The 18,565-nt window shown below is 38.0% G+C and overlaps 1 protein-coding gene across 2 annotated transcripts in view; it reads left to right on the top strand.

Moving 5' to 3' along the window:
• The window catches only part of ntrk1 (neurotrophic tyrosine kinase, receptor, type 1), a 66,472-nt gene that overhangs the window by 31,176 nt on the left and 16,731 nt on the right, over positions 1-18,565 (top strand). For both annotated transcript variants that reach the window (XM_047360385.1, XM_047360384.1), the window contains 5 exons: positions 1,394-1,549; positions 3,991-4,121; positions 6,355-6,527; positions 15,478-15,718; positions 15,846-16,004. In XM_047360385.1, coding sequence (XP_047216341.1) covers positions 1,394-1,549; positions 3,991-4,121; positions 6,355-6,527; positions 15,478-15,718; positions 15,846-16,004 — 860 coding nt within the window. The remainder of the gene's footprint in view (positions 1-1,393; positions 1,550-3,990; positions 4,122-6,354; positions 6,528-15,477; positions 15,719-15,845; positions 16,005-18,565) is intronic.

Genomic DNA, 18,565 nt, shown 5'->3' with positions numbered 1-18,565 from the left:
CACAAGTTTGGGTTAGTAAGGTGTTTCATAAAAGTTGCTCATATTTCTCAAGTTTTACAATCAATCAATATTTCTAAAGCACTTTTATAAAACAAAAAAGCAACAGAAAGGGCTTTACAGAAACCAAGAAACATATATGAAATATAAACCAAAAAGCCCCCTTCACGACTCAAGATGCTCTATCATGACTGCCTGTAATGGAGAAACTCTGGAAAAAAGAAGTCAGATTAGTAATAAAAGCTTAAGAACTAAAGATAAATCAAAACAAATTAAGTTATGTACAAAATGCTATTTAATAAAATTTGGACTACAGTGGGGAGAATACGTATTTGAGTGAATTAAATGGCAATAGAATTAGCTTTATTTTTTAGCCTTTTATAGGTACTGACTATAAATATAAATAAATTTAGTTTAATTTGGATTGAATAATTTTCATAAATTCATGATTCATAACTCAAACTTGTTTTTACATTTTTGGTTAATGAAGGTACCAGATTTATGCACAGAATTACATTTTGTCATTTGATTTAAAAAAAAAGTGTCTGATTCTGTTGCCAATAAATTGATGTGTATATGTAGCCTATACTCCAAAGTTAAAAGTAGAAAACAATTGTACACAGAAGAATTTTTTCTTTACCCATAAGAGTTTCTACAAAGCTACTGTTTGGGATCAGAGATGGTTCTGTTTTTTCTGGGAAGTAATGGACTAATACAGATTTTTCAGAGTGATGTAACTTTGCACACAGGCAGCTGCTGTTTGTTTGTTGGGGAAAGTGCCTTAATTACAGCGTAGACCTCCGCTGCCCACCGCCACGTGTTGAGAGCCATTAAAAACGATGGATGGATGGATGGATTGATGGATGGCTGGAGGAAAAGCTAGGTCCGTGTGGACACCCCACCCTTTTCTCTCTTCACTCAGAGCTCCTAAGTGTGCCTGATTGCCTAAGTGGACCGTGCTCCCTCTTTCCTTCCCTCCATCTCCTCTGGGCTCCCTCGTTGTTGTTCCATTTTCATCTGTTTTGGACTCTGGGGGTTCTGTGGTTTGCCTTGCTGAGTGGATTTTACAATTTGGGCACCACTTGTTTGGCTTTTAATACTTGCCATAGTCAGGTGTTGCTAACCATCCAGGCTTCCTGTATGGTCATTCTTCCCCCATTTCAATGTGGCCTGATTGCTGCATGGTTGATGATGGTGATTATTAGAGCTTGTCATCATCTGTCACCATGGTACCAACAATTGGGCAGCCAAGTTGGTAGTAGAGTATGTTTGTCCCTTAGAAGGGAAAAATTGGTCCTGAATTGCTTCTTTTGTTGGCTATTGCAATCAAAAGAGGTTGGAGACTGATTAGGTGTCATGTATCCCTCAGTCATGCTTGTGTCTTATGTTTCATTAGGCTCATCAGTTCTTGGTACCGAGGATGACCTGGCAGTCTCACTTCGCTTCATGAACTTTGGAACCAGCCCGCCTTCTTCAGATGAAGATTCTGGTTTATCAAGTTTTGTGGAAAATCCGCAGTACTTCTGTGGCATCATCAAGGACAAAGATATGTGTGAGTGCCGGTGCAATTTCTGTTGAATGAATTTGCTCTTATTAGAGTTTTGTTTAATGTATCAGTTAACAATTTCTAAGATATTTAAAAGGCTTTCAGATGGATTCTTACGGTGTGTTTTTATTGCTTTTCTATGAATTACAGAGCAGTCTCACTGTGTGAGCACTCTAATTGTAGAGGAAACAATAAATCGAGGGTGTAAAAACCGCTAAAGTGAAAAAGAAAATCACTCTTTGACTTTAAAAGGAAAAACAACAGAACATCATGTTCATGAAAACATTCCTTTTTTTCTCATGATGTCCTATGTAAGTATATTTATTGCAATTTTGCAAGTTAATTACCAGCATTATAAAACAATCTACTGCTGTAGTAGCTGCTTTAAAGTCCAGGAGATTAGTACCCCCCACTGGCCATATGTGAGTAAAATGTTGAAGTGGAAACTCACAAGTCAAAGTCGGTTTGCACAGTCTTCTATTTCTACAAATGACCTGTTGGGGGCAGTAATGTGTCTGAGCTGCCATTAGGTTGCTGAAATGGCCATTATCATTTGAAGAAGAACTGAATATTGATGTGGTCTGTTTTCATTTCTACCCATGTTAGTTCTAGATGATGGTTGTACAACATGAAGACTGTGACTTCCTCTAGCACTACCATCAGAATGAACGTGCATTTTCACTTCTAGTAAAAATCTGTCCAATCCAGTACTCCAATATCATTCGCTGCTCAGATTGTTATATTTTTGACCTACAGTAGCAAGACCTCACTTAAACAGAACCTGTCTTACAACATGAAGTAGGCTAAAGGGTAACAAAAAGCAGCACATCATGCACCGTTCTAAATAAATTGAAAAACAGATAAGAAACAAAGTTATTGGCATTTCCCTGTCTGGAAAGAGTTACAAAGGTTTGTTTAAGATTTAAGGAATTCAGTGAACCATAGTCAGAACTATAATTCACAAATAGAGAAAACATGAAACAGTTTTGAACCTGCCGAGAGGTGACTGACCCACCAAAATTACTCCAAGAGGCATCTGGGACATATAGGAGGTCACAGAAGAACCCACAACAACATCTAAAATGCTGCAGGGTAAAAAGGAGGAGAGACTTGGCAAAAATGGCCTCCATGATAAAGTTCCAAGGTCAGAACCACTTCTGACCCAAAAGAACCCATAGGCCCATCTCACATTTGCCAAAATGTTTTTGATCTCCAAGAGTTTTGATGTAGAGTTTTACTGATTTGACACAACTGGAACTTTTTGAAATGTGTGTGTCCCGTTACATTTGATGAAAAACAAACACATTTCAGAAAATCTATCTAATTCTGACAAACCCCTTTTTGACATTCTGTCAAAAATAATGATGGTAGTGTAATGGTCTGGGCTGGGTTCCTGTTTCAGGGCCTGGACTAATTGCTGTAACTGAAGGAACCATGAGTTCTTCTCAGAACGAACACATATGACCGTCAGTCTGCAGCAGGACAATGATCCAAATCACACCAGCAAGTCCTGTTCAGAACAGCTAGAACAACATAATGAAAATGTTTTGGATTGGTCTAGTCAACGTTTGTACTCAAATACAATGGCATGTCTTTAAACAGGTCATCTATGCTCAAAAACCCTCCAGTGTGACTCAGTTAAAACAATTTTGCAAAGAAAAGTGGCCTAGTATTCCATGACACAATCTAAAAAACTCATTTCCAGTTATCATAAATGCTTGAAGGCAGTTGCTGCTGCCAAGGGTAGCACAGCCAGTTAATTAGTTTATGGGGGAATTACGTTATTTTATTTTAGTTTAGTTTATTATTACTACTTTTTTTTGCACATCTACCTTGTTCTTCTTTGATTGCACATTCCTACTTGTGTGGTACTAGGAGCTGCTGTAACAAATTTTCATTGTCAGATCGTCAGAAAAGTCTATCTTATCTTATCTTATCTTATCTTATCTTATCTTATCTTATCTTATCTTATCTTATCTTTTCACATCAGTTTTCCCCTAATAAATTTGATCCTCATTTGGAAACTGTATTACTTTGGTTGGCTTTGTCTCATATTAAATGAATTTGATAATCTGAAACATTTAAAGGTGATTTAAAAAAAGCAAAAACAGTGGAAATCCGTATGAGGACAAATATTTACTGTGTACATACAGACACAACACCACATCACCATAAACATCAACAATATTTTTCAAATAAAAGAGGTCCGGTAATGGAAAAATATTGATATTGGCAGACATTGATGATTTAATATCCAACAATTAAAGAATTAAATGATGCCTTTTTACCTTGGGAAATAAATTATTTAGGAGGATCAGCAAACCTGAAACTATTCAGGCAGATTAGGACCCTGGCTTTATAAGAATGTAACCCCTTATAAAACGTCTTGGATCAACAGATCTCAGCAACAGATCCTTCACAGCTGTTTCTCTTTCTAATTGTGGCAGGTGTGCAGCACATTAAGCGGAAGGACATTGTGTTGAAGTGGGAGCTAGGTGAGGGAGCGTTCGGCAAAGTCTACCTGGCAGAGTGCGCAAATCTCAGCCCCGACAGCGACAAGATGCTGGTTGCCATTAAGGTGAGGAAATCTTACATTGTCCCCTATGCTGTTTCTGAAGCAGTTTAACAGCTAATGTGCTCTAAACATTTGCAGCAACAGTGAAAATGTCAGCCGTTAGTGTGTGGTCCTATAAAGACACTGTTTGTGGTAAAGAGAACAAAAACTTTTCTGCAACACAGTTAGTCTTTTTTATTTTATTTTAAATCCTACTTGCACAAATGCCTCAAAATATTCCCATGTTTTTTAATGTAAATCTCCAGAATTTGTGATATATTGCACAAAGCTGTCAAATATGGAGCTGGGATGGGAGAGAAGGATATAGTGAAGTGGGCTGGTGTGAAAGAAGTAGATGTTCAGGATATGGTGAGATGAAGGCAGATAATGTGCTGTGGTGACCCCTAAAGAGGGCAGCCCCAAAGAAGAACCTCTATTTTGCCATCAAAAAGAACAGTGTTTAAGCTTTTCCCAGCAAGCTTAATTAGTTCAATAAAGTAATTATAAACAAATGCTCCCAAATATAGCCAATTCCAATTTCCATTGTTGCTCCACCTGCCAGATTTTATAAGCTGAACAAGCTAATATTAAGAAATTAGTTATATATACATATATGGAGAGATATAGAAAGATAAATACAGATAGAACTGATCCTCATCCTGGGTTGCTGACTTTTACATCTTCTGTTACAGCTATTTTCTCCTGCATTGCATTGTTGGAATAGCGTTCAGCGGTTTTCGAGTGAGCCATCTTTGTTAAAAGAATGTCAGGTGGTTTAAAATACAGCTTATGTTACGACAGGTTGATGCAAACCACAGAGGAAAAAAATATATGCAAGAAGATGATGTAATATGCATCTGCTCACATTTATCAGTCCATTCATCACACACGTTGGCTTTTCTAAGACATAGCTACTCAGCTTTATCAAGGTGTCATAAGGAAGTGAGAAAATATTCCCACAACACTGAGACAATGTTTTTTCTTCTACAACACATCCTGCTTTTATCTACTATTTAAAAATATTTGAATGTTTTTTTAAAGCTTTCATGGTTCACAACAGAACAGGAAAAAGTAAAAATATCTTAATGTGATTTTCAAAACATCACATACAAATAAGTAAAATAACAGTGGTGCATTGCTTTCTGATGTAACAGTAGTAGCCCGTCGTACACTATTATTTTCTAATCTTTTCAGTGTATGTGTGGGATTACAGCCAGCTGTAGCTATCATCAAGCTTCGTGTATAACTCTGGTTGGACATTTGACCAAACATAGTTCATTTAAATAGGTTGGTTTTCTGGAATGGACCCAGTTCTAAACATGGATCAACATCTTTCTAAACTTTTCAAACTTAATGTTAGCTTGTTTTATATTCCAGACCAGTTTTGATTTGGGATTAGAAGTAAATGTGTTCCATTAATGGACCCTCGATGAGTCCCACAGTAGAACCAGTTTGTAAAGTAAGATTTGAGGATCAAAAGAGCCACTTCTACCATCTCTCCAACCAAATCAATATCATCTAGAGCTATTAAACCCACTTAAAATCTAAACAGTTAGGTAAATAATAATGATAGTTTGCCAAATTATGAGTTTAAAGTTGACATTTTATCAATATTTGTGCAAGTTAGGGGAAAAGTACAAAGGTCTTCCTCTTTTCTTTTGACCTCATTTGATATAAAATCTATAAACTCCATCACATATTTGTGGAAAACAATTATAAAGTTAATCTGAAGTCTTTTTAAAACATAGTATAATCCTAAATGTCTGGGATATTTGAATTAAAATAATATGAAGCTCTGTATACAATATATTCATTTGTCTAAAATAATAAAATAATTAAAATTAAATAAAATAATTTTTCTCATAACTGAGTTTACAAAAGCTGGTTTATTTGCCAGTGACATTGTAAGTGTATATCTTTTTTGACATTTCATGCACATATTGCACAAAAACACAAGCAAAAATTGCTTAAATTAGTCTTTCAAATGATCATTAAATTTAAACATAATTTACTTACATGATTTTCTTTATATGGTTAAAGCTAAGGAGGACTGTAAGGAAGCTGAAGATCCCCATGTAGCTCCTGAGCTCGGTTCCCTCGTTTTATTACTGGGCACTTTTTGTCTTTCAAAACAAGAAAAGTGCCCAAAAGGTGCCTAAAACACCCCAGAGGCTAAATAATACTGTGCTGAAACATGCATGTTGCTCTGAAAATAATTTCTCCAGTGGGTATAGAGCTACAACCATTGTTTGTTCAGACTCTGAAGGATGCAAACGAGTCGACCCGGCAGGACTTCCAGCGGGAGGCAGAGCTGCTGACGGTCCTTCAGCATCAACACATTGTGAGATTCTACGGCGTGTGCACAGACGGAGAACCACTGGCCATGGTGTTTGAGTACATGAGACATGGAGACCTCAACCGCTTCCTTCGGTACGTAGAAGACCACACATTCAGTCTCTGCGGTGGGCCGTCGAATGTCTGCTGCCCAAACTGTTGATCCTCATGCTGGGGAAGGTTAGACCCTAAAAGTATTGAATGAAAGGCAGCACCACCACCTTCATAGCAAATGTGTCAGAGTAGCAAAAGCACAGAAAGAATGTTTCCCAGCAGTGAGCCAGCTTTCACAATACAAGACTTTGAGTCTAACGCAGCTAAGTGGAATACAGCCATCATGCCTTTCATCTGCAGTAAAGCTGGAAGAACTGGTGGAATAATAATGTAGCTGATTGAATGAAGAAATAATTAAACCCATAATTGTAATCTTTCAGCAAAAAAAGTCAAACAATCTTCTAGCTGTGAGACTGAATGTTTCCAAATTGTTGAATAGAACCAGCTGGAGGCAGATCATTTGACCTTAACATTTCTCTCCTTAATGTAAACAGTTTGTTTAGAGCGCTCATTTGGCTCATGTTTAAAGTTCAACAAAGTTTCATTTTTTTCTGTATTTCAAGCATCAGCTTCAACATACTGGTGTTCCCATGCTCCGACATAAATTGCAGGTTTTTAAGGCTTTTCTAGGGATTTTCTTTGCAAGCTGCAGCACTCTCAGAGCACAATGACCCATGCATAAAGTTCGAAGGTTTAGAGGTTACTCATTTTATATTGGTAAGAGCTGTTAGTGCCTGTGGTTGATGGAGTAAACTGTCATTTTTTATTATTTCAGTAAAAATGGTAAAATGAAACACTGCATTTGTAAAAAAGCTTAAATAATAATACAGACTGACACAAACTGTTGCTTTACAACCAGCTTGGTGGAAGCAGACAATAGGTTTGTCCATTTTAATCTGTAGTGACATGGAAAATTAGGACATTTATTTTAGTGTATAAAAATAAAATCAAAACCAATATCAAATTTGCAGACTCTGCTAATTGTTACACTGCTGTTAAAGTCAGAGAATGCTCTGATGGGGTCAGCATGTTTATAGACTATGATAATAATATGATTATTTGTAAATTCGCTCTAAACTCCCTGCCAAAAAACGAATAAATACACAACTTTAACAATAGAGTCCATGAGAAGGTTGTTTATGATGTTAACAAAGGCTTTTTCTGTGCTATGATGCTGAGCTTTTCAAACTGAATTTGTCCTCTTTGTAAATGGTCAAAAGGCAGACTTGCTTTGTCTTTAAACAAGACATCTAAATTAAAAGTGGTTTTTATGAATAGAGGTTTAATTTTAGCAGCTTTCCAACAGCTGTTGTTCATAGCTTGTTAATTACTACAGAATATGTTAAGTTCATTTTGAAACTGGTTTCATTTTGAAACCAGTTTCCTATGAAATGTATTTTCTGGGCTTTTGTTGCTATTTCAAAAGTTGAAACTTATAAACTTAACTCCCTACTTTTTTTTATCTTATTTTCCTTGTCAACTTATCACTGTATCACACACCAGCTCCATTAACGAATCAAACCTTCACAGCTCTAATGTATGTGATTCATGCATTGAGACTTTCCTGCAGGTAATGGCAGGCCACATGCTGGCGAGTATCCACTCAGGTTCCCTCTCGCTGGGTCTTTTAAATGTCTCATTCTTGGTATTTCCTCTTATTCTCAATATAAGTAGCTGCTTTAAAAGAACCGCAGAACGTTTTAGAAATGTATGATGAAGGTTTTTCTATATTTTTTCGATATTCTGAAGCTTTGTTAAAAAGCAGACACAACCCCTGTCTGATTTTATAGTCCTTGAACAGCAGCTTCCATTTACTGCCAATTTCCCTTGACGTCAGGATTTCAGCTGTTATTGTAGCTTTATTACTGGCTTAGTTGAGAAAAAACTCAACATTTTATATCTTGTTCCATGTCTTCATTTAAGTCCAATTTTCCTGCAAAAACAGTTGACGATCTTACATTTAGATTGGAAATCAAACAAATTCAAGTGAAATAGGTAATTCATTTTGAATCTGAGTCTGTTTGAGCAATAAAGATAAGCGAAATATAGCCTGTTTTTATTACATTTTTATCAGATGATATAAAAATAATGTTGCATCTTTTTAAGTAAAAATCTTAAATATTTCATCTTTTTGCTTGATTTGTCCATTACTTGTGTCACTTTCAGTGACTGAATGTTAATGTAAATTTAAATCTAGAAGGACATTTCTGAAGTGTTTTTGGTAAAGCCTAGTACACCCATGCCTGTATCTGCACATAAGCTGTTGTTAGGCACATTCGTGAAAAAAGAAACTGTCTGACCTTTTGTGCAAATTGTAAATTTGCTTTGTCCATTTTTTAACAAAATGTCCTTACTGCAAGCTTGACCGCTTGTTCCAGGCCATATTTCAATAAAATACAACTAACAAAAATTGTTAATTGAGATAATAAATAAGGTAACAGAGATGAACTGAAATCTTGCTTGCTCTGTCATTTCTGGCCTCTTCCGATTTTCTTTCTAAGGACTAGAATACACACTAACTGAAATTAATTTAACAATTAAATAAAACAGACATTAACCATACCTAATAGAGGTAGCAGTGGACTGCAAGATTTTTTTTTACCATTTATGCGTCTAAGCATGTTACAAACCCTTTTAATGGCATCAGACAACATTTTTTCTTGATACATTTACATACTAAAAGAAGTGGGATTTTTACATTTTGATGCATTTAATGAACAGACTACAAGTCAGAACTGATCAAGGCTGAATTGGTAAATTTCCAGTCACTGGGTGATTGGTTCACCACCAATGAATAGAAATGCACCAGTCAGGCTTGATACCAATTCCTGGTTTTGCTTCAGGGCTAACCTGCTGATTTGGTCTTTTAAGATGTGTTTTTCTAAGGGGTTTAACATAAAACAAAAAAGCATGCTGCTGGTAGAAAAGTTTTCAAACTAGGAGAAATTGAAAGAATTACATGATTATCCCCATTTACACATCAAAGCACAGGCAGCTAAACCTAATTCACACTAATCAAAGCGCATGCTTTCGCTTGATGTGTTTACAGACTGAAAATACTGCAAGTTTTTAATTTGTGTGCATTTAAGGACTAGGAAAGTCATCCTATTTTTTTATATTTCACCCGCTGATCACCGGTGGAAGTATTGGCCAAATCAGTTCTCTTGTTGATTGACCATCACTAAGAACAAGACAACAAGATCTTTTAAACTCCTCCGCATCTTCCTGAATGATTTGACTCAAGGATAGATAGAATATAATTTATTTACTCTGCTCATGTAAATGGTTGCTTACTGTGTGAGCGGACTAAAGTGACTAAAGGAGATGCAGTTAGAGCTAAAGCTCCAGGGTGTGATTCAGAGCAAGTCAAGGCACAGGGCAGTTTCATTATTAGCAAGACGGGCTTAGAGTAATGATGGCAAAACAGAGAGACTTTCACCTTCAGACGATTTTCTTCATATTAAACACTAAATACAACCAGTTTTAGCTTTTGAGCAAATGCAGAAACATCTGCTGGGGCACCACATTGAACTGATTTTATTATCTACAGGGTCATGTACAAAATGATGCCGTAAACAACACTTGTTGTTTAACAGTGACCGAAAAGCTTGAGATGTATTGTTTTATCTTTTAAAATTCTTTGGAAATCTGCAGAAGGTCTTAAAGGGAGGCAAACCTATCAGAGCTCAGTTGGTACCTTGGAAACAATCTGAGAAACTATCAGAGCAGACGGAGTTAATACAGGATGCCAGGTGTCCTGCACAGGAGATAGACTGCAAATAAAAACACGTGCCTCAAAAAACCCACACGTGTGTGCATTCGCACAGGCTTTTTCTGAGATACACATTCAGGGACGGTTCGAAATCACATTTCCAGAAAACAGAGTGGGTAAAATCTTTGAGAGCCCCACGGTGCAGCTGCTTTCCCACCCTGCCACCTGCCTTTTAAACTAATAGGGATTGTATAGACAACTTCCTTTGTAATACGGAGAGGAGAGAGATTAGGATGGATGGATGACACATGGAGACACATCAGCTGTGATTTGCTCATTTAGGCAGTTGGATGTCAGAGTGGGTGTTCATGATCCACATCAACAACAGAGAGTTAATGTGCTCTGCATCTCTGAATTACATTATTGCAAATCAATTGTAGGCGTATTACAAGCCTCGTGTTTTCTATTAAGCGTTGGTTTTAAATGGCTTTATTGTGACGTGGTCATGCTGACCTCGTCAGTCATGCTCTCAGAGCTCATTCTGGACATGACAGAAGTGTTCAATCTGCAGATTGCTTGCTGAGGTCATTGTCCCTCAGGTGACCCAAGGTTGGTGCCGTAATTACAAATGCGCTGAGAGGCCAATCTGAGTGTTTTTATAATCATAAACGGCCAATAGAAGATGGTTTATTACAAGGACCTGCAGGTTCTTGAACCATGAAGTCCATGTAACCTTGTCTACATTTATTATGTCTCTCAGGTTCAGCTCTTAAAATACAAACCCCAAGATATCAACTATTATGTATGAAATGTACAAGTTGCATTGAAGTATTCAATAAATTACAATATGCGTTCCAAAGGGTCGTGTGTCAGGTTAAAGTACGTTTTAAAAATATCAACCTTTAAGCAGGTAAAGTTTTCATTAACATTTCTGTATCTGTAATGTTTTTATTGGTCTGATGTAATATTCAAATCTTAAATTTAGTGTTTTAATTAGCTGTAAGCAGAAAATAATGATAATTACCAGAAATAAAGGCTTTAAAACATCAGTCTGTTTGTGATTAATCTGTATAGTATGCTTTACTCAGTGAATTGAGTTTCTAACTGAAATTAGTTTTTCAATAATATTGTAATTTACTGAATAGGGCTGTGTACTCAGTACTAGTCCACAGTGCTGTTGTTCCACCTCCGTTACAATTTTCCATAAGTGCCATGTCTGTTGTTCCGATCAGGAAAAGTGAGCTTTAAATTTTGTTCGCACACATCGGGAAGCTTTCGTCTTTATAAATGTCTGGAACACAATTAATAAACAGAAATCACAGGTTTATAGAGAGCATTACTTATGAATGAACTGTGAGTGAGGAGATGAGCTCTGTAGCTCTCAGGCCGTATGACTGAATCCTTCTGTGCTGAAGGCCTCTTGGAAAATATTTCAGTGTCATAAACTCTCAATGCTCCTCTATGACCCTCAATTTTAAGTCCAGTTGGATAATAGTGTCTGTAAAATCAATGAACTGTAATAAAAACCCACATTCACACACACAGGGATGCTGTGGGTTTGTCAAAACATTGCTGTCATCTGTCGAAAAAGGCAGGAAATTAACAATATAAGGCACAACTATGCCTGTTTGGATGACTATTTGCTCTATTGTGAGACCTGTTTAATATCAATGTTCTCATCGGTACCAGTGTGGGACAGTCTGCCAGGTTCTTACTCAGTCTACTGTGTACAGATTATGCATTTATGGCGTTTTCCAGACCTATTGGCCCTGCAGGTTTAGCTGTGTGAAAAGCTTGAAAACAATCTTGTCTTTTGCTGCAGTAGCATCTTCTCTCACAGAAAAGTTTAGAAAAACAAAACTTTAAAATTGTTATAAATTACACGTAATATGGGGCGAATTCCATCTTAAGAAATAATTGTTAGTACTTTGTATCCAGTAACCTTTTAGGAGGTTGGGGTTTACAGAGAGAGGGGTCTTTGACTATTCCTCTCTGGATGGTCCAGAGTCCTGGGACCTCTCCTATGACTGTGTGGGACTGAGATAGCCTTTAAAGAAGGTTGATTTTGTGTCTGGTCAACCGTTTCTGTGGTATTTTAGACATACGTTTTGGACCAATATCCTGCTGCAAGACCCAATGACTTTTCATTTTCGGTTTTCCCTCAAAGGCCTCCAGATTTATTAAAAATGCCTTAATTTAGGGCTCATGAAGCCATGTACTTTAACAGGGTTCCCAGTGCATTTTTAAAAGAAAAAAGAAGCCCACAGCATCATATATCCTCCACTAAACTTAACAGTGAGAGAGGTGCTTTACATTTGTCCGTTGTTTTAGGTAAAGCTCGATATTAATCTCATCTGACCAAAGTTTTAGTCAAAGTCCCAGTAGAGTTTTCATAAATTCTACATTTGCTATGGCAGGACAGACACATTTTGCTTTTAAAGCAACTGGTTTGTAGGTTGACATCATCTGATAGTTATTATGGAGACTTGGTTCAATTCAGCATTTCAAATTAGCTTTATTTATATAGCACCAATTCAGAACACATGTCGTCTCAAGGCACTTCACAAAGGGTCTGGAATGGTGTAGGGTTGTTGGGGAGGTTAAACTACTGAGTGTCAGTTTGGCCATTTTAGAATGGGCTATGTGTAGGGGTACTATGTAAAATAATAAACTGATAAGGTTTGTCCATCTAGAGCTCACTGGTGGCCATTGTTATACTAGAAACCACAAGGATTGAGGGTACCCGTCTCTGTCAGACCTATTATAACCATTGGGAAAGAGAAGGGGTCGCACAAGTAGCAGAAATGGAGGGTGTGTTTGCACCTCAACCATAACTGAGTTGGTTTAGGCTAAACCTGACTCACCCTTAGTCCATCCAACAGGGAGGGAGGAAGGCAGAGGTGACTCCCATGATGCCACTCTTTGCTATAGTCACATCCTGGTTTGTTTGTCACAGATTGAGTTTTAAACCTTTTAATTATTGCTCCAGCTGTGAAGCACGGTTAGGTTAGCAGCTATTATCTTGTAATCATTCCATGACTTATGGAGATCAACACACAGCTGCCTCATCATTATTATTGCTATCATTAATTATAATGGGTAGACCTCTTTTTTTGTATCTGATTCTTTCATTTCCATTGTGACAAAAACAAAGTACACTAAAATCTTTTACACTCAGCCACAGAGTAAACGTGCAGTATTGGACTTGTCTTGGAGACAAAATACACTACACCAGGTGCTCTTTATTGGTAAAACATTGTATAACAATGTGACTAAATTAGTTTACCTGTGGGATGTCACTACAAGTAAAGGAATTACATGATAAATCTCCTGTAAACTTTTCAGGTTTAAGCACTTTAATTGTAGTGGGGAAAAGGTCCAAAGCAAAAAACCGCTGTTGTAGATTAGCTGTTAATATTTTGTAAGAATAAATAGAACAGTAGGTTTTCCTCTCTATTATATCTTTAAGTTAGAGCAGCTTTTGACCATTCACAGAAATAATAATAAATCTCAAATCAGTTTGTGGTCCAGGACTTTTTTGGGGGCATTTTGAGCAACTTCGCCCTCAGGATACAATCCCCCAGCTGTACAGGTCCTTCTCAAAATATTAGCATATTGTGATAAAGTTCATTATTTTCCATAATGTCATGATGAAAATTTAACATTCATATATTTTAGATTCATTGCACACTAACTGAAATATTTCAGGTCTTTTATTGTCTTAATACGGATGATTTTGGCATACAGCTCATGAAAACCCAAAATTCCTATCTCACAAAATTAGCATATCATTAAAAGGGTCTCTAAACGAGCTATGAACCTAATCATCTGAATCAACGAGTTAACTCTAAACACCTGCAAAATATTCCTGAGGCCTTTAAAACTCCCAGCCTGGTTCATCACTCAAAACCCCAATCATGGGTAAGACTGCCGACCTGACTGCTGTCCAGAAGGCCACTATTGACACCCTCAAGCAAGAGGGTAAGACACAGAAAGACATTTCTGAACAAATAGGCTGTTCCCAGAGTGCTGTATCAAGGCACCTCAGTGGGAAGTCTGTGGGAAGGAAAAAGTGTGGCAGAAAACGCTGCACAACGAGAAGAGGTGACCGGACCCTGAGGAAGATTGTGGAGAAGGGCCGATTCCAGACCTTGGGGGACCTGCGGAAGCAGTGCACTGAGTCTGGAGTAGAAACATCCAGAGCCACCGTGCACAGGCGTGTGCAGGAAATGGGCTACAGGTGCCGCATTCCCCAGGTCAAGCCACTTTTGAACCAGAAACAGCAGCAGAAGCGCCTGACCTGGGCTACAGAGAAGCAGCACTGGACTGTTGCTCAGTGGTCCAAAGTACTTTTTTCGGATGAAAGCAAATTCTGCATGTCATTCGGAAATCGAGGTGCCAGAGTCTGGAGGAAGACTGGGGAGAAGGAAATGCCAAAATGCCAGAAGTCCAGTGTCAAGTACCCACAGTCAGTGATGGTCTGGGGTGCCGTGTCAGCTGCTGGTGTTGGTCCACTGTGTTTTATCAAGGGCAGGGTCAATGCAGCTAGCTATCAGGAGATTTTGGAGCACTTCATGCTTCCATCTGCTGAAAAGCTTTATGGAGATGAAGATTTCAATTTTCAGCACGACCTGGCACCTGCTCACAGTGCCAAAACCACTGGTAAATGGTTTACTGACCATGGTATCACTGTGCTCAATTGGCCTGCCAACTCTCCTGACCTGAACCCCATAGAGAATCTGTGGGATATTGTGAAGAGAACGTTGAGAGACTCAAGACCCAACACTCTGGATGAGCTAAAGGCCGCTATCGAAGCTATCCTGGGCCTCCATAAGACCTCAGCAGTGCCACAGGCTGATTGCCTCCATGCCACGCCGCATTGAAGCAGTCATTTCTGCAAAAGGATTCCCTGACCAAGTATTGAGTGCATAACTGTACATGATTATTTGAAGGTTGACGTTTGTTGTATTAAAAACACTTTTCTTTTATTGGTCGGATGAAATATGCTAATTTTGTGAGATAGGAATTTGGGGTTTTCATGAGCTGTATGCCACAATCATCTGTATTAAGACAATAAAAGACCTGAAATATTTCAGTTAGTGTGCAATGAATCTAAAATATATTAATGTTAAATTTTCATCATGACATTATGGAAAATAATGAACTTTATCACAATATGCTAATATTTTGAGAAGGACCTGTAAGTGGGTTCATTTTCTCATTAAATAACCAACATACCAATAATAGCAAAAATCCAGCACCTGTCTGTTTCCTCCACAGAGCTCATGGGCCTGACGCTCGTATGCTGGAAGATATCAAGATGCCCCCTTTGGGCCAGCTTACTCTGCCCCAGATGCTGCACATCGCCGCCCAGATCGCTTCGGGGATGGTTTACCTGGCGTCGCTGCACTTCGTCCATCGTGACCTGGCAACACGCAACTGTCTGGTGGGAGAAGGTCATGTGGTGAAAATCGGAGACTTTGGTATGTCTCGAGATATCTACAGTACAGATTACTACCGGGTAAGTGTCTGGGCATCAAGGTTACGTCAACATTCAAACTTTGACATTTTTTGCAAGTTCCCTTAATATTTTCTCTGGCCAGCTATATTTACTGAGTATAGTCTTGAAAGGGTGTCCTCATCCTCAGGTTGGTGGTCGGACAATGCTGCCGATCCGCTGGATGCCCCCGGAGAGCATTATGTACAGGAAGTTCACAACAGAAAGCGACATCTGGAGCTTTGGCGTCGTTCTTTGGGAAATCTTCACGTATGGCAAACAGCCCTGGTATCAGCTGTCCAACAGTGAGGTAAGCTGTCGTTTATTAGTGCACATTTTGAGTATTAATTATTCAGTGGAATATATTTTTTATCCATTTTTTCAATTCTTCTCATAAAAATCCTAAAATATAAGTAAAAAGAATAAATAATGTGATATACTCATTTGTCTATAACCTGTTTAAACAAAATGTAACTGTCCTTTTTAATTATTCATTTATCAGTGATGTTGAAACCTTTAACATGTTCCTGTGAACTATTTGGTTGTCTTTTTTACTGGAATTGCCATTTATTTGGTTGGAAGACATTGAAAAGAGTGCATCACTGAAATCTTCAGAAGCAAATCTAAAGATGTTGCATATGGAACAACAGAAGTTGAATAGAATAGAATAAAATAGTACAATACATTTATTAAATAAATAGCATACTCAGATTGAAAGGGATGTGCAACTGAGTAGGTTAATTTAAAAAATGTACAAAATGTGCACATACTTTTAAAGATAGGTTGAGGAATCTTTAAAATAATAATAGTAATGGTATATGCTAGTTTATATTCATGGTAAGTTTTATAGTAAAACTTTGATAATACTAAAACATCATTATTCAAATGATACATTGAAACGTCATCTTAATTTGCCCCTAAAGAGTTAAATGAGCCAGTAAAACCAGTCACCATGTATTGTTTCAGAGATGTCTTCCATTAAACCAGTTATTGTGCCAAACTGGTGATAGTGCTTGTTCTGTTTCCATGAGTAAAACACCAAATCTGGCAAAACAAATGGTATTCACTTAGCAGCAACTCTTTTCCAGCCTGGAGTAAAGAGCCACTTTTTGATCTGGAACTTGGACTAGGCTCATGGAGACCTAGAACTGTAGTAAACATTAATATAGCGCTGACACCTCTCTGACCCCTAACAGTTTGAGGCCCTGTCTGATTCACACATCCAGAAAGGAGACATTTTTCTTTTATCCAACAGCTTCTTAATGTAGTTTGTGGTTTTACTTACGAGTTAAAGTGTGACAGCAGGGGTCTGCCTTTACTGCTGCTTGTTTTCACACTCACATTCTTCAAATTAATGTAAAAACACAGTTATGGACTTCAATTAAAACTTTATCAGATTTTAACTACCAGCTGGTGTTTATAAGCCCTGCTTGAAATAGAGTATCTAATTCTCACCTGAAGTGACGTTTATAAAACTTTGAGCTAAATCAGAGCTCAGAAATGTCAGCTGAGGTACCATCAGAACTGCCATGTTAGTTTCTGTCCCGGACACCCAACATCTTTGGCCCGGGCCCAACATGGGAACCATCCAATTAGATTGCAGTGATGTCATTTCTGCCAGGCTACAGTAAAAGTGCAGGAAAGTGAGTGATTCCAGCCCCACCTCTGTGTTTCACCATTTATCATTCAGTAGGTTACAGCTTGAAGCTCACATTTTGCCATATTGCAGCCACAAACTTTGGTCTATTTCATCAATCTGTGTTCTGCAGCCAGGACCCTCTCTATTTTATGAGATTTTATGAGAAAAACATAGTGTTGTGTTTTTATTGGTGGTTTGTATTTATCTGCTTTACTTTGTTAGCCACATTAGGTAAATTCATGTTTTAAAAGTTCTATATGAATGATATTAAACAGATTTGGAGATCTAACCATGTCCATGATGATAGACGTAATAAGCTGAATGCATTTGTCTGGTCCCATGAGGTTAGCTTAAACAGATATCTTCATCAATAACAGGTTAATACACACCTGACAATTACATTTAGCCCACAGAATGATGCGTGAAAGAATGCCAATCGCTTATAAAGATCAAGGTCTTTTACTGAAGAACTGAGATATGACAACGGTGAGGGTAGAACCCATGCATTTAAACACCTCAGTAAAACTTTGTTGCAAACTAAAGTGTGTCATTGTGTTTGGATGAATAAACATTGAGAGTGCATGAGAGTCACTCAACTTTACTGGAGTGTAGCCAAGAAGTTGGCCATCACAACATCACTGTAGTGTTATTGGATAGTAGTACTGTTGCTATTGTGCCAAGTAATCGTTCTGGTAATTTCAGATTATGTTGTAGGGGGCTGGGCCCTGATGGGGGTCCCGCTCCCTTGACCTTCCTGGGGCTGTCTGACTGGACGGGATGGCATGGAGCCCTGCCCATGGGCTGGTTACCACCAACATGTTGTACCAAGGTTTTGAGAAGTTATGCTTTCAAAACCCTTAAAAGCTTCAGTCATAACGTTCCTACATCCCTGTTATTGAGATACTACAGAAATGAGCCAAGGTTTCTGTTACTGTATGGAGCCAAGAAGAAGTGCTGCTACTTCTTCACCTGTTGCTGCACACTCCCAGTCAGCTGGGTGAGAGAAAGTAATTAAACTTCACTTACAAGAAAGATAAAGTTGGCTGTTTGGAAATACTTCCATTCACCAAACAAATGGACAGTCATGGTGTGCCAGTTGCATCGAGTCACTGACTTGGCAGCAATCCCTCCTCCTGAACAAGGGGGTGGGGGGTGACAGTGAAAAGAAAACACTCCTCAACAGGAAGAAACCTCCAGCAGAACCCAGCTCAGTGCAATTTAAGTGATACATT

This window comes from Girardinichthys multiradiatus, chromosome 3 (genome assembly GCF_021462225.1).
Source record: "Girardinichthys multiradiatus isolate DD_20200921_A chromosome 3, DD_fGirMul_XY1, whole genome shotgun sequence".
Classification (NCBI taxonomy): Eukaryota; Metazoa; Chordata; class Actinopteri; order Cyprinodontiformes; family Goodeidae; genus Girardinichthys; species Girardinichthys multiradiatus.
This window is presented reverse-complemented; position numbering and strand designations above follow the sequence as displayed.